This window comes from Rhinichthys klamathensis, unplaced genomic scaffold, assembly GCF_029890125.1.
Source record: "Rhinichthys klamathensis goyatoka isolate OS25496 unplaced genomic scaffold, OSU_Roscu_1.1 h1tg000639l_1, whole genome shotgun sequence".
NCBI lineage: Eukaryota > Metazoa > Chordata > Actinopteri > Cypriniformes > Leuciscidae > Rhinichthys > Rhinichthys klamathensis.
Window position 1 is genome coordinate 162,501 of NW_026607085.1, and position 19,907 is coordinate 182,407.

General features: G+C 37.3%; 2 protein-coding genes across 3 annotated transcripts in view; both read left to right on the forward strand.

The window, feature by feature from the left end:
* aif1l (allograft inflammatory factor 1-like) overlaps positions 1 to 2,290 on the forward strand; it is a 38,395-nt gene extending 36,105 nt beyond the window's left edge. The window contains exon 6 of the mRNA XM_056241388.1: positions 2,084 to 2,290. Within this exon, the coding sequence (XP_056097363.1) occupies positions 2,084 to 2,171 (88 nt within the window). The 3' untranslated portion in view covers positions 2,172 to 2,290. The remainder of the gene's footprint in view (positions 1 to 2,083) is intronic.
* Positions 2,291 to 8,450: 6,160 nt separating this feature from the next.
* gfm2 (GTP dependent ribosome recycling factor mitochondrial 2) lies at positions 8,451 to 19,871 on the forward strand. 2 transcript variants are annotated; one of them, XM_056241384.1, is made up of 20 exons: positions 8,585 to 8,763; positions 9,048 to 9,129; positions 9,226 to 9,271; positions 9,605 to 9,702; positions 11,415 to 11,540; positions 12,078 to 12,166; positions 12,351 to 12,439; positions 12,593 to 12,653; positions 12,732 to 12,917; positions 13,346 to 13,426; positions 13,552 to 13,700; positions 13,796 to 13,936; positions 14,304 to 14,403; positions 14,722 to 14,911; positions 15,002 to 15,078; positions 16,735 to 16,873; positions 18,248 to 18,430; positions 19,081 to 19,196; positions 19,274 to 19,456; positions 19,650 to 19,871. In XM_056241384.1, the coding sequence occupies exons 1-20, from the start codon at positions 8,728 to 8,730 to the stop codon at positions 19,776 to 19,778; spliced, it is 2,301 nt and encodes a 766-aa protein (XP_056097359.1). In that variant the 5' UTR covers positions 8,585 to 8,727; the 3' UTR covers positions 19,779 to 19,871. The 2 variants fall into 2 exon arrangements, with proteins under 2 accessions (XP_056097360.1, XP_056097359.1); XM_056241385.1 differs by lacking the exons at positions 16,735 to 16,873; positions 18,248 to 18,430; positions 19,081 to 19,196; positions 19,274 to 19,456; positions 19,650 to 19,871 and having other exon boundaries at positions 8,451 to 8,763; positions 14,985 to 15,044.
* Positions 19,872 to 19,907: the final 36 nt, after the last annotated feature.

The following is a 19,907-nucleotide window of genomic DNA, read 5'->3' on the forward strand; positions in this document are numbered from 1 at the left end:
ATTAGGTACATGGTGGGACAGACTTCACTGTATCTAAAAAAAATCAATCTAACCATAGATGTGACCAGCAGTGGTGGCTTTCTTAATCTGTTTAAAATAATTTTGCAAGGGTTCTTCACACAAACACACACACACAAAAAAAAAGGTTTCTCTTCCTCTCTAAATGCCCACAAAATCTGACTAAGCATCCCAGAAAAAAGCAAAGTTATAGATACAGATATGGAAGTTGTTAGGGTTTTTTTGTTTTGTTTTTTGTTGCTGTGCACTTTACTACCTGTGGTCCTTTAAGTGTATTAGAAAAACTGATGGCTGACTGACTCAAAACATTATTTTGGCTATAGCCTTTTTTGTTGCTGTTTTTAGTTTAAAGTAGTCTAAAGCTAAATTTAAAGACTTAGATGTTCTGTCTTTTATTAATTTTATTTTATATTCTACAGGAAAGTTGTATGTCAAGCCCTAAGCTGCTCCCAATAACCAAGCTGCTATGTTAATACATGTTGCTTGCAAATAAATACACAGGTGTCAATTCATGATGCATTGTCTTCTCTTAAATGTAATACTTAATGTACATTGTTGTTAAATATAGTTTAATAAGTAATGCTACATGATAAAAAGAAGTCTTCGAATAGACCCTGTAATCGGTGATCGGTATCGGTATCGGGTGATACAGCTTCCAGTAATCGGCGATCGGTGATCGGCCCCAAAAATCCTGATCGGAGCACCCCTACTAGTTTGTGCCAAGTTTCATGATTCATTGAAACCATCTTAAGCCGTTTTCACAAGGCTTTTTAGTGGACACACAGACTGGAGTTTAGAAGTCTCTCACACAAAAGTGCTCAGATTTGAGAATCACAGTACAGAACATGCTGGTGGAACAGCCATTGGAGGTGCCATGCTGTATGTTGAATCACAAGTAAATACCCATAGCAGAGTTAAATGAAACCGATATGATTGTGGTAGACATGGTGGAGAATGCGGGCAACATTTAGCAGATGCTACAGTTAGGATAACACAAAGGAATCCTGTATGATACGTTTTATAGTGCATCTGGCGGAAGTTGGTATGCGTGACATTTTGAAATTAATTGCATACCTCTCTTCAGTAAACTGCACAATTTGTGTTATGGTTTCTGTCCGTAACTCTATCAGGTGAATTATGTGCTGAAGTTGTGTTCAAATCCTATAATCCTACACATTGTGAATGGGTGATTTGTGACTAGCTGTTAGTTGACTTAGGGCTTGTCAAGGGCTTATGAGAGATTTTCAAGGTTTACCTGAAACAGAAAGTCACATGGTCTGAATAGATCGGTCAGCAGTTCTTCACCGTCACGGTCATCCTCTGTTCTCACTTTTATCTCATATCTCCAAAACAGCAGGGTTTTGTCTGATCCAGGCTTTGTGGCTCCTCAAGATGGTCCAATTTCTTTTCTCTTGCAGTGTAATTATGATATCTAGCTTTCTTTACAAATCTACTTGTTTTGCTCAGTGGGAAGCTGCGATTGCTGCGATCTCAATGCATTTTAACTCCCTGTGTGTGGTGTTCTTAAATACCTGTAGTTAGACATAGAACCCTTATGTGCCTAACGTGTATGTACATATTATACATGGTGACCTCTGTGATAGCATGTTTTATTATTATATTATATCTAAATTACAGTTGACTTAATAGTGTTAAGTTATTATGCATATTCAATTGATAATTCAAACAAACGTTTAAAGCTAATTTTGTTTTTAAGGTGCCTTTTTGGGTTTTCTGACAGACCAGAAGTTAATGGACACACTTACATTCCCTTGTAGTGGTTGGGAGATTAAACTTACACATAAAAATACTTGCAAATCTAATGGCTTAAATAGTTTACCATAAATGTTTCTAATATGTTGACATTTGATTTTCCACTTTAAATCAAGGTTCTGATTACTCCTAGGTGCCAAGAGAAGTTAATTTATTTAAATTCATTTTGCAAAGTTTGCATATAATATATATCTACATCCTTGTTCTGGAATATTTTAGATCTGATGGTTGAAATTGAATTACTTTCCTCTTCTCTTGCTTTCCTGAAGAAATTTCCTCTTCTCTTCTACAGGGTTATGATGTTTGAAGACAAAGCTAACGGAAGCAGCTGTAAACCCGATGGACCCCCACCCAAACGTGACATCACCAGCCTACCATAGAGCAGTGAAGCTACATTCGCAAATCCCGCCCATTTACCATTAGGTGCTAGGTTTCTATAGCCTTACCTAGAATCTTTTTGCCAAGATCCAGGGAAATCTTAGTTCATAGATGGACAAAATGAAGGGGAAAAAAGGTGAAAGATGTCTATATATTTGCTGTGAAGAAGTCGAAGCGCGAAGTAGCTTTTTATAAGTAAACAAATGTATATATTTATATCAAAAAGTTTTTGTTTTTTTTTTATAGTGTTTACAAGCACAAATCCTGTGGTTGAAGTACTAGTGAAGTGTAGTGTGTAACACTGCGTACAGTGTACTAAGTATAGTGTGTATGGGATGACAATTTTAGCTTGCAAGACAGATTTTAATTAAGATTGAGAATTAAGATTTTTCGTGTTCCGCTAAATGTGTGCTTGTTTTTTTGTTTTTTCATTTCAATATGTTCATGTTTGCCATTTCAGTCTAATCTGCATTTTGGTAACTCTGCTCACCTTGTCCTATAGTGTGACAGTAGATGTGCGTGAGAATTCAGTTAGTGCTCAGCCAGAAACTTCTTTCCAAGACACAGGGAGTGAGTTTTCAAACTCTGTTTCTTGTCATCCTGTTTGTTCGTCCATTGTACCGTATAAGCAATACACGCATATTGTGCTGACGCTTTGAATCACACTTTTAGGCAAGCTTTTATACATTAATTGGGAATGATGTTGTAGGAAGGAGGTGCCACTGATCACAGCTTTTTAGATCTGTAGGAGGGTTGGTTTTAGTCACTAGCAGATTAGTTTGAAACCACTCTTTCCAAGTGCCTCACTCAGTTTAATGTAGCAGAGGTTTTGAGTGAAGATTGAGTGAAGCAACTTTGAAATGGATTTTGTGTGTGTGTGCGTGTGTGTGTGTGTGTGCTTGGAATTTATTCTGTCGAGTCGTTTTTGAGACATTCCAAGAATGTCGTTGTGTGATGTAGTCCTTTGAAATGTTGTCATGTTTTTAACCCAAGCAAAAATGTTGTGCAGCTCTGATGCAAATATTCCAGTAGTGCTTTTGTCCTCTATTTTATTTTCCACTGGCCTCATCAAGTTTTGTTTGTACACGATGTGCTATATGTAAGGCAAACAAAATGATCTCAAGAGGTTTTTGTTTTTTTATTAAGATGAAGACAAGTCAGCAGTAGCAGGTGTGTCTTTCACTTCCATTTCAGATCTTATCTGCAAACAAAGCAAATTTTATTTGTCTCTGTCACATCGTATTTTGTAGGGTTTTTTGTCTGTGCCTCTGGTCAAGTTTATTTCATTTTCATTTTCCTCTTTAAATCAGTGAAGTGTAAATTGATATCTGCACTGAATTGCTATTTATTAGAAATGGATTTTTAATGAGTTAAGTGTTCTGTCAGCATAGTAAATAGCAGAGGCATTTGTAAACTAGATTTTTTTTTTTTTTTTTTTTTGCAAACACCAAAGGAAGTAAATTCCCTACTGTTACACCTGAACTTATAGTGGATCTCTTTTCTTTCTCTATCTCTCTGACTGTCTGTGTGTGTGTGTGTGTGTGTGTGTGTGTGTGTGTGTGTGTGTGTGTGTGTGTGTGTGTGTGTGTGTGTGTGTGTGTGTGTGTGTGTGTGTGTGTGTGTGTGTGTGTGTGTGTGTGTGTGTGTGTGTGTGTGTGTGTGTGTGTGTGTGTGTGTGTGTGTGTGTGTGTGTGTGTGTGTGTGTGTGTGTGTGTGTGTGTGTGTGTGTGTGTGTGTGTGTGTGTGTGTGTGTGTGCGCGTGCACTTGTGTGCACACAAATTCTCCCCCAAAGTTGTGCAAAATGTGACAAAATCTCCCTTTGTAGACATTCAGGGATGTCTTGATTTAGGGTTTTTCTTTTTAAGGAAGTTTGCTCTTATCTTTCATAATACTAAAATTGTAAGTTTTCGTTTAGGGTTACAGTTTTAGCTGTACTGTTACAATTATGATTACCTTTCTGTTGACACGATAGAAGTCTATGCAAAAAGTCTTACAAAAAATGCAGTGTACCAGAGTAATATTGTGAAATATTATAACAGTTTAAAATAGCACTTCTCTGTTTGAATAATTTATATTCCTGTGATGGCAAAGCTGAATTTTCAGCATCATTACTCCAGTCTTCAGTGTCACATCATCCTTCAGAAATCATTCTAATATACTGATTTGATGCTCAAGAATAATTTAATTAATATCGATGTTGAAAACATTTGTGCTGCTTAATGTGTTTGTGAAAACCGTTACCAATTCAAAAGCTCTTGTTTCAACATTTATTTGAAATAGAAGTCTTTTGAAACATAAATGTCATAACTGTCACTTTTGATCAATTTAAAGCATCCTTGCAGAATAAAACAGGGTTCCTATGCAGTTTAGAAAATTATGGAATTTGATTTGAGTGATTTTCAGTTCTGGAGAAGTATGGATAAATGTGTTTCCAGACTATTCAGTTTTCTAAAATATACAATTAACCCTCTACTGCACGCATTATTTTGCAATCATGGAAAAAAATTTACAGTGTTTTTTTATATATAAAATAGACTCAAATTAACATTTCTTTTTTTTTTTTTTTTTTTTTGGGGGGGGGGGGGGGGGGTACTTTTGGGTACGTTGCCATATGGCAACATTGTGCGACAATGGAACAGCCTGATGCTTTTTCTCCCAAAATGACATGAAATTCATAGATGATTACAGACCTGTCTTTTAGAAATGAAATTGTTTTTATTATTTAAAATGTTTTCAAGAGCTTTGTGTACAAAATATGAAACTAATTTTCAAAGTATTATTTCAACAATATTTACAAAACATCTGACGCAAACTCATAAGAACTGTTCAAGTGAAACTACTCAATGTGAAACGATTATTTCAACAACATTTACAAAACATCTGACGCAAACTCATAAGAACTGTTCAAGTGAAACTACTCGATGTGAAACACCTTAAAGCAGTTGTTCTCTCCGTTAAAGGTGGGGTATGTGATTTTCTTTTTTGACCATTTTTTTAAAATCACTTGAAATCCTATTCCTAACCCACTTACAGCCACTGAATTAGAAGCACTGACATGAAAATTAAAAAATGTAATCATCTGTGGAACGGGCAGGACTCGAAAAACTCCAGCCAATCATTTCCAAGATCACCTAGAATCATTGGACAGTAAGTGCGTCAATCAGACGGTCGTACCATACCCCCCTCCCCCATGCCCCTCTTCGAATGGGTGGAGTGGGTGGAGTCAGGGCCAGCGTTGGAGGAAAGAAGGTAGGACCTTTTGGAGTTGTGTATTTTCAAAATCTGCCGGCCGTTTTGCAAATCACATAACCCCACCTTTAAGGCAGAGGTGCACCTTGCACTTAGAGCAAACCCCTCTGACGATGCCCTTGCAGCCAGGATTCTTGCACCTTCCTTTTGGTGCACCCATCTCTGGCCAGTGATCAAAGCGGTCAAGACGGATATATATTTTACTTTTATACTTTACTTTTACTTTACTTTATAAATATATACAAATATATATAAATATATGAGTAGAATACAACCATCCAACTATATCAGTGCATCCATACATTGTCATTCATACAAAGCTACTCTGCATTAGCATGGGCAAAATATTGTTCCATTACCGCACAATGTTGCCATATGGCAACATACCTATTTTATTAAATAAAAAGGTAATATAAGTATCAAAACAATGTGACAATGATTGAAAAAAGATTAGAACTTATCCCAGATGCTTGATGTATTTTTTTATTCTGAAGAAATATGAAAAAAAATTAGGAAAATCTTCACATATACACGAGCACTTTTTCAGCAGCTGGAGTCATCAAAAGTGTGTGAAAAGAATGACGTTGCAAGGGTGTGTGTAGTGTCGTGATGTCATCAAAGCATATCATTGGTTACCACCAGGTTCTATTATGAATTTAAGATCAGTCAGAGCTCATGTTTATTTTCAAATTTTAAGAAATGTCCAAAGAAAGGGTATGTTGCCATATGGCAACACTGTGCAGTAGAGGGTTAAGAATTTCTAACAAATTATCATACAAACAGAGTTTTCATGTCACAGGTTTAGTGATTGTCGAACACACCTGAATGAATTCAAGGCACACAATTTCATTATGCATTATTGTCTTATAAATTAATCTCTTTTGAAGAGTGTGTGTGTGCCACTCAAACCAGCAACAGATAAAGGAGCAAACAATCATCTCAATCAGACTTTACTGTTTGTTGATCATGCAACTTCAAACAATGACTGCAGTATCAAACCGAAGTGTCCAGAACAAATGCAACAGTAGTCATAACACAAAATGTTTTTTTGTATGTACATAGCTTTCGTACAGCATTTTGTAGAAAAGGGATCCAAACCTGCCCCTGGACAGCCACTGTCCTGCTGAGTTTGGCTCACCCCTGACTTAGATGTATGAACAGACAGAAGCCATGATAAACCACATAGGTTTACACAAACACATCATGCTCATAAATAACTTATGCACTTCAGCTGTAGCCTGTGAAACTAGCATGTCTGATCTCAACCATGTTCAAAAATAGGATATACTTGTGGGTATGGTAATGGTCACAGGATAATATTAGTTCTAGAGTTTGTTTGTTCCACCATACTTTGTTTAAAACAAACATAAAAAAGACCTAACCTACACACACACACACACCAGAATAGTGATAATGAAGAGGACCTTTTCATTAGAGTAAACCCAGTGGTCCAGCTCACTTCCTCATTAGACTTCTGTTTTGCAGATCTAGACAGAAGTGTCCTTGTTCTTACCCACAATCCAGTTCTTTATACAGCTTATCTGTACGTGTGTGAAACAATGTTTAAAAATTAAGACATTTTTATCTCCTCCACTCCACAGTTAAACAGCAGGTCCATATCCTTCTCTTTCTGTATTGAACCTTGTCTTTTTCCACATTCTGCCTGAGACGACATGAATTAAAACAAAAAAAGGAAATTTGCCACACATTTCTTGTAATCTGGCAGAAATTACAACAGCAAGCACAGACAGAAGTTCCGCATTACCAGTAATTTTATATGAAATTATTAGTATTGTGTGTGGCTGTACTGTCCTACTGGTAGTCAGTTGAACAGGCTTGAACAAGTGTCATAATGGACTGTGTTGCTCCCTACTGGGATGAAATGGTAAAGCACAGCAATCGGTGGGGCACTCAGGAAGATTACATTTATTTAATGGTTTCAGGTTTTAATGTATTTAAAGGTATTTTTAAGATATAAAATGCTGCTGTGCTGCAATACAAAATTATTTGTTTATTATTATTACACTTGTATCCAGATTAGGTCACTGAATGTAGACGGAACAGGCAAAGTGAATCCAATCCTATTGTTCCATTAATCTGGACTTTCTCCTGAAGATCGTATACTAATTGTTGCTATTGGATATTAGTCTTATTTCTCGTAAAGACAAAGAATACAATCATACCTAATATTTTCTGTAATTTCACTGTGGGCAAATTCCAAACGGCATTTTTGCACCCTTGAAGGGCCCTTCGGGAAGGGGACGCCATTTGTAGGGGTGTTCCATCCAAACTAAAGTGATCAACTATATAGATCCCTTCACGAAGGGCCCTTCCACAAGGCCGTTAGCGAAGGGAACATGCGATGGTTACTTCAAGGAAGTAATTTTCAGGTCATTTGATAGGTCACGAGAGTACTGACCAAGTAGGCTACTCTCATGATTCATTAAAGCTAGATGGCGGGAGAGTTTAAGTTAACTTACAGAGTAATTCAAGTTATTTTGTTTTGTTTGTGATATTCACACATTTTTGTCATGTTATGTTTAAATAAGTTTAATAGGTAAGAAATGTGTAACGCAGGGTCCAAGTTTTAAAGTCGAGAGCAGAGAAATACACTCACACATATATAACGCATATTTTAAAAACATTTTTGTATAATATGTATTTCATTTGCAACAGTCATGTTAACAGCAATAATTAGACATTTCTGTCGTAAGAACAGCTATTTAGCTGATGGACACCGTGCTGCGTTGTCATGGGAACATCCCAGGTGAAGATAATGAGGAAATTACGTTGTCTTTCGTTGCTTCCTTCACCAAGTGCGTTACAAACGGCTGCATAATGACACACAAGTGCCCCCCAAAGTCCCCACTAAAAAGCTCTGCCCTTCGAAGGGAGTGGGGCATAGGGATGCCCACTTCCGTTTGGAATTTGCCCACAACTTCAACGTTATTCAGCGGGTTAACCCCGGAACATCTTTCCGTTCATTCATGTTTCTAACGGACTTATTTACAGATGCACCAACACGTGTGCGTCCAATAACTGTCACCGACTGGAATGAATCTGAATAAAGAATTTGAAAACTACCAGTTAACAGCGTAACATGCTGCCAATGGGAAACATAAAATATATGTTTGTTTTTTTTGTTTTTACTTTATCGTGTCCTCAGTGATGCCCGACCCATCCGTCCAAGGGCTACGATTAATTAAATGTAAAATCCGATCTCAACGTGACTTTGATAAAGCACAGCAGTCATCTATCGTACTGTACAACCGAAGCTTTATCTCTTCAATCAAACATTCCTCCTCAAAATGCATTTAAGTGTAACGTCACCCATCCTCCGAGGGGTAAGTTTGTGCTGTTGATTGTCTGTCTTGAATGCATTAGATGTTAAGGCATTTGTCATTGACAGAAATTTACCCTGATAACAAAGTTTTCCTCTAAAATACCACCACAGTAAAACCTTGGTAATTTGGTATTAGCCACCTCTGTTTAAAAATAAATGGTTTTAAAGACATCTAATATATTTGTTTCATTGTTTTACACAGTTAACTGTAACTCTGGGTACCATGGTACATTTTATAAGGATTTAAATTAACATGACCGAACAGAACTCATTAATTCCCTTCAGAGCACCAGACACCTGATGAACAGATCCTCACAGACATGCAGATGGAGAGTGGCAATTAATAGAAATTATAGCTTTTTTCAAGGTAAAGGACAGAAATGGGTAATTAGAGTTCTGCAAATTTTGTAATTTTTAAGCAAATTTTAAACTAGTGTGTGTGTCAACTTTTGTTTTTCTGCAGATGAGGTGAAATCACTTAGAGCAATGCTCAGCCCTGACATCTCAAAGTAAGATATGATGAACAAAGTGCTACTGTTTAATTGTTCTTGAGCGGTATTTGTAGTAGGACACATGTAATATCACACACACACACACAAAACATGGGTGATGACTTATGACCATGGTTAAAACAGTCTTAACACATTGTAGACTGTCTGACTCGCTAATAATAGCTTGTATGGTGTAAATCTACATTTTTGCTAAAATACCACAGATACTACAAATATTTTTAATATAGTAAAACTATGGTAACTTTCTTTAAGCATGAGCATGTTTTTACAATTTCCTCTTGAGCATAATGGTCTATTCACACCAAATGGTTGTATTATGTTGCTGATCAGAATTCGTAACATAGGCATCATGGCACATATAGATGCAGGCAAGACCACCACAACAGAGAGAATGCTGTACTACTCTGGCTACACACGGGCTCTCGGAGGTAAGGTGACATTTAGAAAGAAAAAAGTGTTGGAAATGTTGCCATGGCAGCTAACTGAAATAAAAAAAAGTTAAAGTACTAACATTACTAAATCAAAATGAATGAAAGTCAAGTCACATTTATTTATATAGCGCTTTTTACAATACAGATTGTTTCAAAGCTGCTTTATAGAGATAACAGGAAAATAATGCAAAAAAGTATATACAGTCCAGCTTAAGTAAGTTCAGGGATGTTTCATTTTTGTTTTAAAATAGTTATTAATTTAGTTAATTTATATATATATATATATATATATGTATATATATATATATGTGTGTGTGTATATATATATATATATATATATATATATATATATATAGCCTCTCTGGAGTAAACCGTGATGTCATCGTCCAGCTCAGTTCAGTTCTTGTATAATAGTGTCAATGCAGGCAGATCAATATTATTGTTGATTATTAAATTAAATGTTAAATTTAATGTCCCTAACTTAGCAAGCCAAGCCAATGGCGACAAAGGTGGAAAAAGGCTACAGTGGCGAGGTACCAAAACTCCAAGTAGCAGAATGGAGAAAAAAACCTTGGGAGAACCCAGGCTCAGTCGGGGGGCCAGTTCTCCTCTGGCCAATGAATGATAACGAACAGTGTATGATTATGATTCAGGCAGCATTATAGGTCAGAAGTCAGATTGGTTTGGAACAATCAGAATATTATCCAGGTCCATTTGGTTGAAGATCGGAGTCACACCGGTATTGGAGACTGGTTTGTTGAGGATCAGTGTCGATGGCTGTTGTATCGATGAGGCCTTCTCAGGGGAGAGTCTAGTTGACACAATCTCTCCTGACTCTTAAGGGATGCGTTGTGGTCGTGTCTAGGCGCAGGTCCTACATCTGGTCTGGATACTGCCCGGATCCGGCTCATTACAGTAAACCTCGGAATAAGCAGAAAGACTAACATTAACGTAGATGCCATTCTTCTTATGACGTAACAAGTACATCGGGTGTTATAGGAAGTGTTCCCGGTTCCGCCTGACCTAATTTATGCAGCCTAGTAATCATTTAACTGATTTGAATAATAGGAATGTATAATTTTCTATGTGTATGCCAGGTTAAAGAGATGTGTTTTTATTCTAGATTTAAACTGACAGAGTGTGTCTGCTGTCAGTGTGTTCCTAACAATGTTAGGAAGACTGTTCCAGAGTTTTGGTGCTAAATCGGAAAATAATCTACTGCCTGCAGTCGATTTTGATATTCTAGGTATTATCAACTGGCCAGAGCTTTCAGATCGCAATAAACGTGAAGGACTATAATGCGTTAAGAGCTCGCTCAAGTATTGGGGAGCTAAACCATTTAGTGCTTTGTAAGTAATCAGCAATATTTTAAAATGTATACAATGTTTAATAGGGAGCCAATGCAGTGTTGACAGAACCGGCCTAATATGGTCATACTTCCTGGTTCTAGTAAGAACTCTAGCTGCTGCATTTTGGACCAGCTGTAGTTTGTTTATTATGAGTGCAGGGCAACCACCCATAATAGCATTACAATAATCTAGCCTTGCGGTCAAAGCTAAATAGAAATATTAAAAAACGAATAAAAAAGACAAAAGCACTAAAATGAAAACTGCTGTCTGTATTGATTTGATAGTATCATGATCCTTAAATAAATGTTTTTATTTTCTGTGACGTAAGTGTCTTTGTAAATGGTCATATGTTGTGTTTAGATGTTGATGATGGAGACACTGTAACTGATTACATGGCCCAGGAGAGAGAGAGAGGAATCACCATCCAGTCAGCTGCTGTTACCTTTGACTGGAAAGATCATAGGATTAACCTTATAGACACGCCAGGTACACTTGGGCCATCACATGTGTCCACACACTCATTCACACCTACAGAATGGTATTCTATACAGGGCAAGTGACACACACACACCCCCCACCAAATTGAAATAAGATCTGTAGGCATTATTTTATGGATGCATATAGTAACACAGACTAACTAATGTATTGTCACACTCATTTGATACTCATAAATCAATATTCCAAATTTTGGGGTTGATACCATTTTTATTTTTTTAAGTCTCTTATGTTTACCAAGGCTGCATTTATTTGATCAAAAATACAGTACAAAAGTAATAATGCAAAATATTATCCCAATTTAAAATAATTGTTTTGTTTTTTATTATATTTTAAATGTAATTTATTCCTGTGATGGCAAAGCTGAATTGTCAGCAGACATTACTCCAGTCTTCAGTGTCATCAGAAAGTTCAAAAGCAAAAATAGCATTTATTTAAAATATATATTTTTGTAACAATGTAAACATCTTTACTATCAAATTAATGTAGCTTATACACAATCATGATGGATTATCTTTCTTTTCTCAGGTCATGTTGATTTTACTCTGGAGGTTGAGAGAGCTTTACGAGTGTTAGATGGGGCGGTCGCTGTGTTTGATGCTTCTGCCGGAGTGGAGGTTTGGCTGAAATTATTTATTAATATAATGAATCATTAAATTAATAAATTATTAATTATATTGTATAAATTGATTATGAACTGAATTAATTTTAAAAAGTGTTTGGGCAATGTGTTTTCTGTTGAAAAATATAATTTATTTATTTAGAAGGTGGTTTTCTTTGTGGTTTTGACATGAATTTCAGGCTCAAACCATGACTGTGTGGCGGCAGGCAGAAAAACATAAAATTCCTTGTGTGTGCTTCCTGAACAAGATGGACAAGCCTGCAGCTAGGTTATAAACAAACATTTTACTGCTCATTTCTCAGAATCTCACACTTAAATTTAAAGCATCTATTACCACGTTGGCTAAACAATAGCATTTGTTATTGATCTGAATGATTGACTGCAGTTCACTAAGGTTTAATCTCATTCTCATTTCTCCTAGCCTGAGGTACTCAATAGACAGCATAAAGACTAAACTAAAGGCCAACCCTGTTCTCCTTCAGGTAACCTTTTTTAAACATGGTAATCAACTACATTTACAAATGAAAAGATTCAGTCTTGATATTTGGTATCATTTGCAGATTCCCATTGGCTCAGGAAAGAGCTTTACCGGATTGGTGGATTTGATCACTAGGCAGAAAATAACTTGGCAGGGGAGCTCACTGACATATGATGGTCGTGCTTTTGAGATCAGCGCCCTCCAGCCCTCAGATGACCCAGATGTGCTCCAGGCTGTCAGTGAGGCCAGGGAAACTTTGATAGAACAGGTGAAACACACAAAAAAATGTGTCTGAAAGCAACAAGAAATGTATATACATGTAGTGTTATTCTGAGTACACTAGAAAGTACAGTTCTGTCATCATTTACTCTTTTATGTACGACTTACTTTCTGCTGCAGAACACAAAGGATATTCTGAATACTGATTGTGTGCAAACAACAGTGGGCCCCACTGACATTCATTGTATGGAAAAAACAACAACACTAAGACATTTGTCAAAGTATTAAACCGGTTTTCAACGAATTAGAAATAAGAATTTACATTTTTGTCTGATTTACCCCTTTAAATGTATTGTGCTTTTTGATATTCTGTTATCTATGCAATGAATTTCAGATATGTTTAAGTTTTGCTAAAGCTTCCACATTGCTGTAAGTATATAGCTTGATATAGGTGCTCTGTTTGAACTGTGTGGACAGGTAGCGGATCTAGATGATGAGTTTGCTGAGCTGCTGCTGGGAGAGTATAGTGAAAATTTTGATGCAGTGCCTGCAGGGAAGGTAAGAATATACAGTTTGTCTGTACATGCTCCATGTTTTTCTCTTTTTATTGGTTCCTAATCATTGGGCTATGGAGTGTTATTGTGGAGTGTCCTGGATATTCACCATTGAAATTGAATATCCAGTTTCAGGAGGCAGTGAGGAGAGTGACATTAGCTCGTAAGGGGGTGCCAGTATTGTGTGGAAGCTCATTGAAAAATAAAGGGGTTCAACCTCTGCTGGATGCCATCACTGCTTACCTCCCTGCCCCCAACGAGAGGAACCATGAGCTGGTGTGAGTACACCATCCTTCAGCCCCCTCATCAACTCATTCTGCTCAAGGACAAGAAATCATGTTATCATTATGTATATGTGTTCCTGTCTTTCCAGGCGCTGGTATAAGGATGATCTGTGTGCGTTGGCATTCAAAGTGGTCCATGACAAACAGAGGGGTCCACTTGTGTTTGTTAGAATCTATTCAGGAAGCATGAAGGCTCAGTCAGCAGTGTACAACATTAATAGGAATGGGACGTAGGTTCAGTAAACATTTTGATCATGACCATGATTTTTGATGCAGATTTATGTGCAATCTTCAATAAATGAGACTCATTGAGTACAATGCCAAATTACTATCATTCTCTGAAAAAAAAAAAATAGACTGAGCAATGTTACATTAGCATTTCACGTTTGTTATTGTGTTTTGTGCTTGAAAAATACACTTTTGCAAAAAAAAAAAGATAAAAAGACAATTACTGTGGTGTTAACAAACAGACATTTTAACAACAGATTCCTGGATTTCTTTACTTCTTGACCATTATGATATTGTACAATATTTTCCATATATAGTTTATTTAAGCTCTACTCTCAAGAACAATCTTTTGTGCGTTTGTCGCTCCAGGGAGAGAATGAGTCGTCTTCTCGTGCCTTTTGCTGATCAGCACATAGAAATCCCTTCTTTGCCTGCGGGAAACATTGCACTCACAGTAGGACTCAAACAGGTAAACTCAACTTTCATGGGACAAAGAACACTTACATGTTTACTCAAATTGTTTGAACCGCTTTAAGAGGACAAGAATAGTATAACACCCTTGAAATAAGGTGAAATAAGTAATATCAGTTTTACCCTGTTAAAGTGACTTGTATTCTAGTGGTCGTGTGATTAAAAAAAAATAGCAGCCACCATTAGGTGTACAACACTTGCGTAGAATAAAGAATTTTTTTTCCTGCCAGTTTATAAGAATGGAGTCTTCATCTCATGCATTATAAACCTTAAGAAAATAGTATTTTTTTTTATCTTTTTGTGTGTTTTGAGTCAGACCGTGACAGGCGACACCATCGTCTCCTCCAAAGCCTCTGCGGCAGCTGCGGTTCGACGGGCTCAGAAGGAAGCAGAGAGCAAGGGGAGCTCGCACAGGGAGAGCAGCAGTCTGGTACTTGCAGGGGTGGAGGTCCCTGAGCCTGTGTTCTTCTGCTCCATTGAACCTCCTACTTTGGCCAAACAACCAGGTAAATTGTGAAAAGGTCTTCAGAAATTAATTTTCCTATAGGGCTGCTGCGAGTGCCAGGATTGAGATCTCAGTGTGATTTGTGAAACAGATCTGGAGCATGCACTCAACTGCCTACAGAGGGAAGACCCAAGTCTGAAAGTCAGAACAGACCCCGATTCTGGACAGGTAAAGTCATTTGTTTACACTTGTAGTTCGGTCCTCTTGGTTCATAATACATTTAGGCTACGTTCAGACTGTCAGTCCAAATCTGATTTTTGTGCAATATCCGAAAAATCACATAATTCGATTTTTTTAAAATCCTTATCGAGCTACATTCATATGTGGTTTGAAATCCTATTCAAATCGCATTTCTCGAAATCCGTTTCAGTCTGACTGCCCTGATCGGATTTCGCATGGTTTATGTAACTTTCTCTCGCCACATAAAACGTAAATGTCGGACGTTTGTTACAGGAAACATGCTGAAAGTCCCTTCAAAAACAATGGGCATTTCCAAATACCCACACTTGCGGTCTTGGCCACTTGAGAGCACGTGCACAAAGCTGCCCATCATGCATTAGGATCTCATTTTTAAGGCCGAACCTAAAGATGCAAAAAAAAAAAAAATGTGACAGAACTTAACGAACATATAAAACAATGCTGTGTACTGGGCGCTCGTTGTATGTGCACACGACGTATATGATGGTATTTTGGCCAGCTGATAACTCATGAAAAGTTTATAAAATGTATAAAGGGGTCAAAACAGCTACAGCAATTCCTCCATTGCTCACAAACGAAGGAGACTGCGTTTCTGACAACTGTACTGAACTGTAAAGGGCAACGTTGCTCCTATGACGAGAAAAAACTGGTCGCATCTTGTGACATCACGCCCTGTTTTTGGTTCATTTAGATGTCTTTGGTCCGTGTTGCGTTCATATTTCAGTCGAACCGCACTAGAGTTCGTTTAGTAGCTTTCACACTTAATCAAATGAACCGTGCTAACAGAACCTGCTAAGTGTCAACACCCTGAGAGACTACTCTGCTCTGATTGGTCAGATGTCCCAGTCTGTTGTGATTGGTCTACTACTGCTTACAGCGCATGTCGGAAATTAAACACTTATCTGTATTTCAGGTTCTGAGGCTACTTCAGCACTTTTATACACAGTGATATGAACGGTAATGATGGTGTTGGTTTTACTGTCCTTGTCTAAAGTGCATACAAAGTGGATTTGTTTTCGCCCTCAAACACTAGTTGTAGCTGAGCCCTGGAAAAGGAGACTCTATTCGTGGGCAGCCAGTAAAGACCATAGGCTAGCATTATGCTTATTTTTCACAAACCTACGTAGGAAGTGAGTAATTAGAAGTAATTGCTGACAGCTTGTTTCAGGCAGTTCAGAATTGTTTTCTTTTTTTCCGTTTATTGTGCACTTTGATCTTTGAAACTTTGCAGACCTTTTACAATCAAAAACCGCTATTTTACACCCGACATGAAAGGTCATATCTGAAAAACCATAACAGGGACACTTTACATATTTACTGTTGTTCCATCTTAGGATTAGGGCTTCGTGCAAATCACTAAACTTAAGTATTACATTTTGACAAATAACTCATCCTGCATCATTTGTGCTATGGACCTCAAAGGGATATTTCACCCAAACATAAAAATTCTGTCATCATTTACTCACCCTCAAGTTGTTCCAAACCTGTATAAATTCCTGAACACGAAATAAGATATTTAGAAGAATATGGGTAACCAAACAGTTGATGGACCCCATTGACTTTCTTAGTATTTTTTTCTCCTGCTCTACAACTTATTTATTCACTTATTTAACCACACACACACAGACGGTACTGTGTGGCATGGGAGAGCTGCACATTGAGATCATTCATGACCGTATAAAGAGAGAGTACAACATCGAAACACATCTAGGACCCTTGCAGGTGGCCTACAGAGAGACCATCGTCCAGTCAGCAACTGCCACAGGTAAGGCCATGCAAACTGTCACCTCCTCATCATTGCATGCCAGTCTACCTCTGTGATGAATCATTAAAACTATTTCCCAGTGACAGTTCATCTGTTTTGTTTGTCTGCTTCGCTGTTTTATTATTCAGTAAAAATGTTGGTTACAATAGACTTTGTCCATGGTAAAGACTAGGCATAAAACAATAAAAGGAAAAACAAAACAGCATATATGACCAGTCACATGCCCTGTTTCAGTGTACACTGTTCAAAAGTTTGGGGTCAGTAAGTCTCTTATGTTCACCAAGGCTGCATTTATTTAATCAAAAATACAGTAAAAACAGTAGTATTGTGAAACATTATTACAATTTAAAGTAACTCTTTTCTATTTAAACATTTTAAAATGTAATTTATTCATGTGATGGCAGATCGAGTTTACAGCAGGCATTACTCCACATGATCCTTCAGAAATCATTCTAATGTGCTGATTTGCTGCTTGCGAAACATTTCTTAATATTATCAACAGTTGTAGTGCTTAATATTTGTGTGGAAACTGTGATACAATTAGTTTTTTTTTTTTTTTTTTTTTACAAAAAAATCTTACCGACCCCAAACAATTGATATCAGCAGTGCTTATTAATCATTTCTTTTTGGGGTAACACATTCTATTAACTAGAAGTAACTTTGGAACTACATGTCAACTTACCTTTAGAGTATTAGTAGACTGTCAACACTTTATTTTGATGCTCCCCCAACAGACTTTCTACTGACTATAAAAGGGCTTCTAAACTCCACTGTCCTGCAGAGTTTAGCTCCAACCCTAATCAAACACACCTGAAGCAGCTACTCAAGGTCTTCAGGATTACTAGAAAGTTATAGGAAGGTGAAGGTGGAGCTAAACTCTGCAGGGAAGCGGATCTCGAGGGCCAGAGTTTAGTTTGGTTTAGTTTAGTTTACACTTTATTGTCCCCTTAGGGAAATTTGTCTTGGGCTCAGTATATATGCTGCATTTCCAGAATAAAATTAAAAAACAATATTCTAAATCCATCACAGAATTAGTCGATCACATGATATAGCTCACGAAAACAATCTGTACAGATGAGCAAAACATGTAGACCATGCAAACGGTCATCTTACTGCACATCTACAAAGACAACTATTATCACCCAAATACCGGTACATGAACCTAAGACCAGCAGTGAGTACCAACAAAAAAAATAAAAAATAATAATAATATAAAACAGTAAATAATGTTAAATAATCAATCCAAACCAGAGACGTCATAGGCCTTGAGTACCTTTGCAAGTACATGTCAACTTATTCTACTAACCCTAACCTAACAGTCTACAAATATTAAAGTAAGACTAAATTACAGTATGATTTGTATGATCATTTCAGACTCGTTAGATCGTACTCTGGGAGACAAGAGGCATGTTGTTACTGTGGAGCTTGCTGTCCATGCTCTGATGCAGGAGTCTAGCACTTCTTGTGACACGACTTTTGAGGAGGAAGTAAAAGCTCAACTCCCTGCTGATGTCAGAGAGGCTGTTGAAAATGGAGTCGTGAGCGCCTACCTCCAAGGTAATCGAAATAGTTACTTTAAAACTTTTGTAACAGGGTCATTCATTACGTTCATATACACTAACATTCCAAAGTTTGGGGTCAGATTCATATATTGTTCAAATAAATTAATACTTTTTTTTTCAACAAGGACAGGAAAGACATTTATAATGTTTCAGATAAATTATGTTCTTTTAGACTTTCTAAGTGTCATTAAATCTTAAAAGTTATCATGGTTTACATTAATAAGAAATGTTTCTTGAGCACCATATCAGCATATTCAAAGGATTTCTGGAAGGATCACGTGACACCGAAGACTGGAGTAATGATGCTGAAAATTCAGCTTTGGTATCACAGGAATAAATCACAATTTAAAATATATTAAAATAGAATATAGTTATTTTAAAATCGTTCTCAATATTACAGTTTTTACTGTATTTTTGATCAAATAAATGCAGCCTTGGTGAGCATTAGTGACTTCTTTAAAAAACATCTTCCAGTCAATCTTACAATCCTACAGACCCCAAACTCTTTTAAACGGTGGTGTATAACTGATACTTTGGCTGTTCAGCTATAGTTTTGCGGTACACTTGGGCCTGTCTATAGGTATAATGTCCCTGTCAGCCAAATGCTTTATCAGTAACCCATCTCCCTTTTCTTCCTCTGTGCAGGTCCTGTGCTGGGTTTTCCTCTACAGGGAGTACAGACAGTTATCCAGCATGTAGGTTTGGAGCCAGGCACTTCTGCAGCCATGGTGTCAGCCTGTGTGTCCCGCTGCATGCTAAAGGTACTCAAACACTATCCTGTCTCAATCATTTTCAAATAACGTCACATCTGACTTTGTCCTTCTCTGTTTGCATGCAGGCTCTGAAGTTGGCTGGAGGGCAGGTTTTGGAGCCGGTGATGGCTCTGGAAGTGACGGTAGGGGAGGAACATCTGAGTCCTGTGCTTGCAGATCTCGCCCAGCGACGTGGAACTGTATGCGACATCCAAACTCGACAGGAAAATAAGGTTTTGATGGCTACAGTTCCTTTGGCTGAGATAATGGTAAGTGTGCAGTGCTGTCTGTCACTAAAAATATTACCATGACATAATGTGTCAGTAATAGCACAATTTAACTGACATTATATAATCAATATGTATAGTAATAGTTCAAATTTAACTCACCGAATGATTACCATATACTCCATAACTACATTGGGAATACAAATGTTGTATAAATTTTCTTTTTTGCCTCAAGGGCTACTCGACCGCTCTGCGCACTTTGACCTCTGGGAACGCCAACTTTTCTCTGGAGCTGTCCAGCTATGAGCCCATGAACACTCAGGACCAGAACATACTGCTCAACAAGATGGCTGGACTGGCTTGAACCAGTAACTGTCACCAGCTGAACTGACCATATATACAGATACAAATTTTGATTGTTCTGTGATTGGCTGCTTCCATATGGTCCAGAAGGAGTGAGTGAGTGTTTATAAAATATAACAATTTTACAACA